This window comes from Malus domestica, chromosome 05, assembly GCF_042453785.1.
Source record: "Malus domestica chromosome 05, GDT2T_hap1".
Lineage (NCBI taxonomy): Eukaryota > Viridiplantae > Streptophyta > Magnoliopsida > Rosales > Rosaceae > Malus > Malus domestica.
In genome coordinates this window covers 46,315,335-46,326,381 of record NC_091665.1, presented here as the reverse complement: position 1 = coordinate 46,326,381, position 11,047 = coordinate 46,315,335, and the positions used below count along the sequence as shown (strand labels likewise).

Here is an 11,047-nt window from a genome sequence, read left to right as displayed (position 1 = left end):
CTTTCAAAAAAGCCCATTTTGAATAAAAGTACTTTTGATGGCCCAAAAGGCAATGAAGAAGACAGACCCACGCCCACACAATACCAAATGGAGTCGTCGTCTGCGTGACCGCGTCCAGTGGGCGAGACGAGAAGGCTTAACTGCTGAGCTCAACAAAACCAGAGCCTGAAAGGTGTCACGGCGTCGTTTTCGAAGTAGAAGTGGAAGGAGAGAACAAAGATGAACACAGACATCACAGCGTCGACGAAGCCCGAGTACCCGGTCATAGATCGGAACCCTCCATTCACCACCGTCGTCGGCAACTTCAGCATCCTCGACTACTTCCGCTTCGCCACCATCACCGGCGTATCCGTCACCGTCGGCTACCTCTCCGGTATCCGCATCCCCTCCGATTTTCACGTTGTCTTCAGTTAAAGCAGTAATCTTGATTGATGAATTCTAATTTATGTGAATTTGACAGGGATTAAGCCGGGGATTAGAGGGCCGTCAATGGTGACCGGAGGTCTGATTGGGGTAATGGGCGGATTCATGTACGCTTATCAGAACTCGGCGGGACGCCTCATGGGCTTTTTCCCCAACGACGATGAGGTAGCTCGTTACAAGAAATGAAAATGCAAATTCAGTGTCCACATTTCTAGGGTCTCTCTCTAATAATCAGATTGTCCTTTTTGTGCTGAATTCATTCATGTGATACTTGATCTGAAATCTAAAGTTGCGGTTTTTGGATTCGATGTCAATGCTGTCGTTTAAGTGTGTGTTGAAATGTCATACAACTGAATAAAATGCTGCTTTTGCTGATCTGATGCTATACAAAGTAGTTGATTATGATGCAGTTTTAGCTCTGAACAAGTTGATTTTCTTTGTGATTCGTTCCAATTAACAAGATGTTAGCTCTATGATTTAGAAGCATGGGAACTTATACTGTATTGGGTGAAGCTTAGCATGTTGTTTCCAGAACTGTCTTACTTTTATTTGATTGTTGATTAGAAATACTCCGGTTTGCACTTCTTGTGAACCATTGTATGCACTGGTGATCTTTTAGGGGTTGGAACTCTAAACCCCCCCATCCCTTTCCCTTCCCTTTACTTCGCATTTAGTCAGCAATGTAGTATACAAGTTCGGGAGCATGATCATTTATGTCTTTTGCTCGTTCATGATAGCCTTGAATTGGTGATGGTTGTCAAACTAGAATTGAACATTTATATATTAGCGGTCGTATAGTAAGAAAGTATGTCTCTTGATATGCTTTTGTGATTGGCATATCAGAAGGATATAACTTCCAATAATGAAAACATCATATTCAGTGGAGATCATTCAAACTCTGACAGTGCTAGTTATGTGATTTTACTTATGGATATAGATTTTAGTTTATGAAACTTGTGAGCCTATGTCTAGTCTTCGAGAGGAGGCAGAAAACAGGGTGAGGATGGTTTTGCAAAACTGCTAAGGGTTATAGAGTAAAGTTAGGACTCCACAAGATTGCTGCCTGATTTTCTGATTTGGATAGATAATGAGCTGTGTCATAACATATGCAGTGAGCTTTTATGGGGGAAGAGGGGGAGGGGGAAATGACCAGCTCATTTGGGGTTGTTTTATGCAATAACATTCGCTAGTTTACCCTTTCTTGAAAAATCTACTCTTTGGAGCTTGTGGATTATTCTATATATTCATGTAAAGTTTGTTTCGGGATATCTTTTAGTTTGAGAGGCTGATGTTTGGTTAACACACTGTCATGTGAAGTGTTGAAGATTAATGATAACAAGTTAGGCCGTCGTTTGTAATGCAGATATTGCTATTCGATTGTTAACTTGTAGCACACAATATGTCTTTTTTCTTTGATTTGTCACCTGTAATTATTTGTGTTGATAAAATGTGTACAAAATAAGTGTGTTTAGCTGACTTTGTACGAAGTTAATATCAATGGTGGAGATTATGCTTTTTGTAAAGTCAAAAATACAAACACTTTTACACACCATCGAATTTATGCAAAACGAAAGAAAAATAGAGAGAAGGCTTGCAAGTTAGGGCTGGTTTGGTATTGCTGTGCTTTGAAAAAAAGCTGCTGTGAGAATAAGTGGTTGTGCTGGGAGAATAAGCGGCTGTGAAATAAATCAGCAGAGTGTTTGGTAAACTTTTTTGTAAAAGTGCTTTTGGAAAAAAAAGCAATCTGATAGTGGGTTTTTTCATTAAAGGAGCACTATAGCTCTGTGTGCTTTGAAAAAAAACCAGTTATCCAAAGCTACAAATAGCAGCTTCAGCTTTTTCCTTTGATTTTAGCTTATTCTCACAGCAGCTTCCAAAATAAGCTTTTTTTTTTCAGTTTACCAAACACCTAAAACCCTCACAGCTTTTTTTCATGGGTTCTTTTTTTTTAAGCACCTCACTCACAATTATAGGTAGGTTTTTAAGGCACCTTTGTTGCATTCAGTTGGGTATGTAGCAGCTCCTTGGGGTTCAGATTCATCAAGTTGGTCACCTGAAGAAGCAGTGATTTTGGGTTTTCTGGCAACCTTGAGTTCAAACCTCAAAGAATTAACGTTTTTGAGTGTAACAGCCGAAGTTTTCAGTAGGGACACGAGTGGCAGTGTGGTGAACAGAGCTCTCACCCGCCGTCCCACCACCAATGGTAACCCTAGGGCTCCGCCTCCTCCTCCTCCTCCTCCTCCTCCTCCTCCTCCATCATCATTTAACAAATCATTATCATCACCTGCAACGTAAGGTCAGTCACTCGATGGCTCCTCCGCCTCCATATCCAGTTTTTATTTTCCTTTTTCCGCCACTCTCACCACCAGCGGGAGGAGTCAAGTCGACAGTCTTCTCCGCTGATGATTCGAATTAAGAATTAGAGATGAATCATTGTTCAAACTCCTTACGCAATCCGCCAAATGAAAAATTAGCAATTTGATTTATTTTCGCGCTATTCTCCCTTGACTCGATCTTAAATTAAATTACGGAATTGTGATGTTTTGAGACTTCCCCAAGAAAATTTGATATTTCAAATCTCAATTCAATTGTGTTTTGAAACGCTGCGGGAGTCTGGACCCACCTCGGATCCGGTGGGCGGCACTTATCCATCCATCCATCCAATCCAACCTTGAAGGATTCAACCTTCACGTTCAAGGCATCAAATTCAAAGCATATGGCTGCATGTTGAATTGAATAATCATGTAAATTAAGAGTTTATAATTGCCACTTAGTTAATTTGATTAATCATTATTTTATTTGATATGTCACTGTCTTATTTTCTTAATTATTATTATAAATTGTGATTTAAGATAATGCTGATCTCATCCCACCTCCCAGCAGTACCCCGCACCAGGCAAGGCAGGGCGGGGTTGGTCCTTTTAAAAGGCTTTCGGCCTTGCTTTGCTTAATTCCTGTATCGTCCTTTTGCGCAAAGTAAATATATGCTCCACCGACTAACCTACAAGATTGCAAATTACAAAAGGGTAATCTCCTGCCTTTAAATTAGATGACATATTTGCATGTTGCTTCAGACGAGGACCCAATTCCCTTTTCCGAAGGTTACTTGAGTGCCTCACGAGTCACGACCACTTTGAGATTGGACAAATTCTTAATCTACTAGACATAATCACTCCTTGTTGAATGTTGATCGTGATGCGCACACTTTTTTATTCTTCTCGACTTTTTTTTATTTTATTTTTATTTTTTATGTTTGTACTTTGATTCTCATGTTCACTATAATTTTGGGATTTTGATTGACTCTTAATCTCTGTGTCTGAAATTCGTAGACCAAGAGATTCGAACAGTTCAAGAGAGAGAGTACGGGCTTTTCAAATTTTTGAATTTGTATAAGGCGCACTATTAACACAAAAATTCGGAAATATCTCAATCCATAACTTAGACATACCTTTTTTTTTCTTCCCAATAAGCCAATACCAAAGAGTTTCTTTTCATTTTCTTTCTTAATCATAATACATAATTAATCTCTAGGCGCATTGTTAACGCAAAAATTCGGAAGGATCTCAATCTATGACTTTGACATACCTTGTTTTTTCTTCCCAATAAGCCAATGCCAACGAGTTTTTTTTTTCTTTTCATTTTCTTTCTTAATCATAATAAATATTAATCAATCAAATAATTAATCTCTCAAACATGCATATAGTTAAGTTGAACTGGTCGGGAAGAGATCTTCGGGGATCTCTTCCACCAAATTTTAGGGATTCGGAGATCCGGGCCATTAAAATTTGATCCAATGGCTACAAACAGAAGGTCTATCTAAAAATTATAATAATTGTAGTCGTTTAATCAAATTTTAAAGGTCCACATCTTCAGATCCCTAAAACTTGGTGAGAGTGATCCGAAGGGATCTCTTCCCCAACTGGTCGTCCCTAGGGCAATTACCTGACGTCGATGATGACATGTGTGGCCCCATTCATGTGACGTTGTTGATTTGAAATTTAATATGTATATTATATTATTGTTGGTGGTGGGTGTAAAGTCGTAAACGTGATAAGTATTTGGCATTATATATGTAACAATGACACACAACAGCAATATCGGAAATTTAATTCGCATATATTATACAGGATAGAGAAATACTGAAATAGAATAGAGAAGACATCAACCTCATTAATTTCATCTCGTCGTCTCGTGCGTTTACTTTCGATTTTGTTCTTGGTCGTCTCTGAGTTGTATTGTACGGTCACCGGTATCAATGGTAGGATTCTCAATTTTAGGTGCAACTGTTCTTTGAACACATGGAAGGTTCGTCCAACCATCCAACACCGGAGAAGATAAACATTGTGCACCATAATATATGTCTCTTTTTTGTATACTCTAAGAATATTTGTATTCAACACAAATTGGAGAAGAAATGATTCGGAGAACTTAGAAATATGACAAGTAATATAAACAAGTTTAGCGAATCAACTAGGATCAATTAGCTCCTGGTTGATCTTTAAGTATTTGATTATGAATTTTAAGGAGAAATTTGTACTTTTCTAATTTCATGTGTGTTTGTAAACACATCAAAAAGGTAAGAAGTGAAATTATTTGTGTACACATATTTTAACAATGTAAGAAACTCAAGAATTAAAATGATTTCAATTCATATTTCTTGTTGTAAGTTAATATGTCGTAACAAGAAAAATTATAATTAATTTTTTATTGTAAGTCTAGTTTTAGTGATTGTGATATGGGAAAGCGAGTTATAGAATTTATGTCACTATAAGAGCTATTAATGACTGAAATGTATCAGCAACAATATATATATATATATATATATAAAGGATAGAAATTTTAAGAGACCCTTTCCAAATTAGAACTCAATATTTTTGGTTCAATATTTAATAATATTAATATAAAAATAAACGTTAAACTATAAAGGGTAAGATTCTATAAAAAAAAATCATTAGAATTTCCTTAGCATTTATGTATATAAAGATTAGAATGAGATATATATATATATATATTACCGACTGTATCGGGTATAAGCTATTAAAGTTGTTCATGTCCGTCTGATTCTCCAAGTTATTTTCTTGGTGAAGCGGTGGAGATAATCACGTGGGATGATATCATCATATCATTGATCGAAAATCAACTTTGACCGGCACTTACTTTCATGTAATGTAATGAAATGGTGATGTAATAAGATAAGAAAGTGGGTGCAATGTAAGCCATATATGTCACATAATAATTATAAAACAGATCCAGCTTTTTCTTTGGAAGGAAAGGAAAGCAAACCAAACTTCAAGATTCTCCTTTAAGCTTTATAATCAACATCGATCGATCCTTATCATCATCATTTAGCACATCTCACTTCCCCACAAATTAACACCACCTATGATATGACCTAGCTATGAGATCAATTACGTGGGATGGGGTGGGATGGGGTAAAATTCCATTTTAAAACAATAAATTTTTAATTGTGACATGAATACAAATGGTACATCACGTGTTTTTATGTAAGTGATGGAAAATTTTAATTTTTAAGTTATTAAGCTTTTAACACACATAACTCATAATTTATATAGGGACATATGATGTACCTAGGGTGGAAATATTTCCCAAAAATCCCAAACCAAACCGAAAAAATACCGATCCCAAACAAAAAATGTCCCAAACCGACTTTCCCAAAATTTTGGGTATGCTATCCCGAAAAAATACCGAAATTTCGGTATGGAAATCGGGATTGTCTTTCCAATATTTTGGTATTCCCATACCGAACCGAAATATATATTTTTAATTATTTTATATATATATACACACACATATAATATATATATATATATATATATATATATATATCATGTTGGCACAATAATGAAAAAATCATGTTACTTTATTTTTCATCCCTGCAACATAAAGATATGAAGGATTATGATATGTGTTATAAAGAAAATATTGTTTGTACCATACTTAACCAATCCTGAAACTACTGAACACTGGTCAACGTTATACCGTCAAGGACCCATAAGAGTTTTCCTTCAACCAAGATGCCAATCACAATGCGACACGTGTTAACATCAGAAGCCAATCAGAGCACGACATGTGTCAACATCAGAAGCCAATCGCAACATGACACGTGTCAATGTCAGAACAAAGCTAGAAACTCTTCTATTAAAGGAGATCATTCTCCCACAACACCTACAAAGCTTCAAAACCAAAGCTTCATCAATGGAGGACAACAACAAATTCTCAAAAGCTTCACACTATCTTGATCAAGATAGTGTGAAGCAAAATCAATTCATGGTACCCAACAAAAGCTTCAACTCCAAAGCTTCACCAACAAAGCTTCATCAATGGAGGACAACTACAAAATCTCAAAAACTTCACACTATCTTGATTAAGATAGTGTGAAGCAAAATCAATTCATGGTACCTAACAAAAACTTCAACACAAAAGCTTCACCAACAAAGCTTCATCAATGGAGGACAACTACAAATTCTCAAAAGCTTCACACTATCTTGATCAAGATAGTGTGAAGCAAAATCAATTCATGGTACCTAACAAAAACTTCAACACAAAAGCTTCACCAACAAAGCTTCATCAATGGAGGACAACTACAAATTCTCAAAAGTTTCACACTATCTTGATTAAGATAGTGTGAAGCAAAATAAATTCATAGTACCCAACAAAAGCTTAATCAATGGAGGACAACTACAAATTCTCAAAAGCTTCACACTATCTTGATCAAGATAGTGTGAAGCAAAATCAATTCATGGTACCCAACAAAAGCTTCAACTTCAAAACTTCACCTACAAAACCTCAACTCCAAAGCTTCAACACAAAAGCTTCACCCATAAAAGCTTCAACACAAAAGCTTCACCAACAAAGCTTCATCAATGGAGGACAACTACAAATTCTCAAAAGCTTCACACTATCTTGATCAAGATAGTGTGAAGCAAAATCAATTCATGGTACCCAACAAAAGCTTCAACTCCAAAGCTTCACCTACAAAGCCTCAACTCCAAAGCTTCACCTACAAAAGGTTCAACACAAAAGCTTCAACACAAAAGCTTCACCCATAAAAGCTTCAACACAAAAGCTTCACTAACAAAAACTTCATCAATGGAGGACAACTACAAAATCAAGATAGTGTGAAGCAAAATCAATTCATGGTACCCAACAAAAGCTTCAACTCCAAAGCTTCACCTACAAAGCTTCACCCACAAAAGCTTCAACACAAAAGCTTCACCCACAAAAACTTCACCCACAAAAGCTTGACCTACAAAAGCTTCACCCACAAAAGTTTGACCTACAAAAGCTTCACACACAAAAGCTTGACCCACAAAGGCTTCACCCACAAAAGTTTCACCCACAAAGGTTCAACACAAAAGCTTCACCTACAAAAGTTTCACACTATCTTGATCAAGATAGTGTGAAGCAAAATCAATTCATGGTGCCCAACAAAGCTTCAACCTCAAAGCTTCACCTACAAAGTTTCAACACCAAAGCTTCACCTACAAAGCTTTAAAATATAAATATAAATTTTTTTTTTCAGAAATTCGAAAATTCAAAAATTCGGAAATTTGAAAATTCAAAAATTCGAAAAAAATAAATAAAAATCCTAGGCCTCATCTTCTTTGGGCTTAACAACTTTCATAACAAATATATATGAAGAAGGAGTTTTGGGCTACCACTTAGAAAGAAAATGCTTCATTCGTCAACTCCCTCGACCGGAGACTTGGGGGACTCTTACCATATGCTACTGCGCCTTGATACTCGGAAGTCTCACGACCACTCAGTGACTTGGATTTTTCAAGTCTCCAAACGAGAAGTTTTCCTCACTCGGGAAATTAAGGGAGCAATACCTCAACCTACATGCTTAACTCACAAAGCTTCAACATACAAGTTTCAACAAAAGAAAAAATTCAAAGAACTTAGTGAAGAAAACCTTAGTGTATTTAACACAATACGTTGAAATGAAGTAAAGCTTATTTATTGATATCTCTGATAAGTTACAAATATGTACATATACATGAATCAAAATAAACAAACAAGAGGGAGCATTCACAAAGGTTGCTCAGGAGAAGTCTCAGCAGTTGGCAGAGCCCCAGAAAGATGAGGCACCAGAGGGTGATTATTCGGAGCCTCAGAACTAGGCAGAACCCCAGAAGGAGGAGGCACCGAAGGTTGATCATTTGGAGCTTCATTACGGAGTACAGCCCCAGAAGACGAAGGCAATAAATGCCTTTGGAACAAACCCACAAACCTATGATGATTAAGTAAAATCTGACCATCAGATTCCTGCAGCTGGTCGAGCTTCCTCTTCATGTTTGTAGCATAGTCATATGCGAGTCTGTGCAACTGTTTATTCTCATGCTTAAGCCCTCTGATATCTTGTTTGAGACTTATCACTTCAGCTGCCAATGATTCAACTTGGCGGGTTCGAGCAAATAGGCGTTGAGCCATATTAGATACAGAACTTGCATACTGAACACTGAGAGCCAGAGAATCCTTAACAGCCAACTCATCAGACCGTTTAGAAAGTAATCTGTTATCTTTGGGAGTGAGAAGGTTCATGGCCACCACCGTAGCGGTCATATCATTCTTCATCACAGAGTTCCCAACAGTAAGAGGACCAGTAGGAGATAAGAAGGATGAGCGCCATATATTATCTTGAGAATGTATGGCTACCTCTTCACCAAAGTTCAAGTCAAAACGACGGTCAGATGGGCCAGACATTCTCAGAAATAATGAAGGAGAAATGAAGTGCAATAAATCTCTGAAGTAAGGGGAAAATTCCTACAAGCAATAATTCTCTGAATGTACTTCTTGCACACGATTGGTGCCCTTATAAAATAAAAGGCAACAGGGTCGTTGGTTCAAAAATCGAAGAGGCACCACTCTCCGAATTCTGAAAAGGTACCATTTTACACATGCAACATCAGCTTATCGAGTACCACATATAATTTTGTCAAAGATCTCTGACAAGTTTAGACACATAAATTTTGAAGGTCCAGCTACCCTACTATTACCCACAAAGGTAAAGGATCAGCACCACCGCTTGACAACTAGAAAGTCCTAATGTGTGTCAACCTCTGTGCTCCGTGGCAAGGCAGACTGGCAAAAATGCCCAACCTTTACTCACATTCGAGAAAACACTCCCAACAAGATTACTTGCTCAAAAATCAAAGAGGCACCGCTCTCCGAATCTCGAGAGCCGGACTCTTAATAGGATTACGTGTTCAAAAATTGAAGAGGCATCGCCCTCCGAATCTCGAGAGCCAGACTCCCACCATGATTACTTTCTCAAAACTTGAAGAGAAGCTGCTCTCCGAATCTCAAGAGCCAGACTCCCAACAGGATTACTTTCTCAAAAATCGAAGAGGCACCGTTCTCCGAATCTCGAGAGCCATATCCCTGACAGGATTGCTTGTTCGAAAATCAAAGAAACATCGCTCTCCGAACTTCAAGAGCCAGATTTCTTTGGATAAAGCTTGTCTGCAATCTTCACACGCAACATCGGCTTTTCAGATACCACATACCATTTTTTCAAAGTGTTCTGACAAAGTTAAAACACATGAAGCTTGCAGCTCCCACTACATTGCTATGACCAAGAAGGGTAAAAGAATATCATTACTACTTGTTGTTAGGGAGACTCCTATATATGTCGACCTCCATCCTCCACGGACATGTAGACTTGTAAAAATGTTCAACCCTTCCTCATATATGAGAGGGCACTCCCAACGAGGCCTCTCGAAATACTCAGCTTTCTTTTTCCCCAATAATACATATGCAAACCAGCCACACTAGAGCAAGAGTATCTCATATCATCAGGGTTAAAAGCAAGAGTATCCCATATCATGCTTTTTCCATGTCTTTTCCTTTGGCCTTGTTCTTACCTACAAGATAAGGAGAAAGATAGCAATCAGTCAGCACTTGGAATCAAGCTTCCAGTCAGGAACTGACTGCCTGGAACCTCTTCCCTGATCATTTACCTGACATTGCTCTCGAGTACTCATCTTCAACATCTTATTCTTCCAGAGAAGATACCACATCTGCTTGAGGAACAGATAGGGCAAGTGAGAAGGATACAAGGAAGCATGTGGAGACAATCGTAACAGAACACGTGTCAATACATCCACTACTTTGTCAACATCAAAAGTATCTCATATCATCAGGGTCGAACGTACTCTAGATTTGATGGACTTGTTTTGACCATCAAATTCTTGAGTCGGCCTTATACTCTGGAGGAAACCATAAAACCCTCCAGCCCAGTTCAAGAATAAGCCTGTGGAAAGTTACTTATTCAAAAGCAAAAGTATCTCATATCATATCTTCTCATTTTTCTTCTCTTTATCCTTCATGCTGCCTTCAAGATAGGGAGAATGAGAACAATCAGCCGGAACTCAAAATCAAACTTCTGATCCGGGACTAATTGCTTGGAGCTCTGATTGCTTACCTTGTCTGTCACCTTTTTTGGCATATCTCCTAGCTCGGCGACTTGGGGAACTCCTACTATATGGTTTGTATCATGCTTGACCAAGCTTGAAACTACAAGTAAGCTACAAGTGAAATTGATACATTACCTTGTGCATCTACACTGGTTAAAGATACCACCCCTGGATGGAGGAATAGT

The 11,047-nt window shown here is 37.9% G+C and overlaps 1 protein-coding gene across 1 annotated transcript; it reads left to right on the top strand.

Moving 5' to 3' along the window:
* Positions 1-54: 54 nt before the first annotated feature.
* Positions 55-798, top strand: LOC103434424 (NADH-ubiquinone oxidoreductase 20.9 kDa subunit). Its single transcript, XM_008372768.4, has 2 exons — positions 55-373; positions 461-798. Exons 1-2 carry the CDS (start codon positions 220-222, stop codon positions 607-609), a joined length of 303 nt encoding a protein of 100 aa, XP_008370990.1. The 5' UTR covers positions 55-219; the 3' UTR covers positions 610-798.
* Positions 799-11,047: the final 10,249 nt, after the last annotated feature.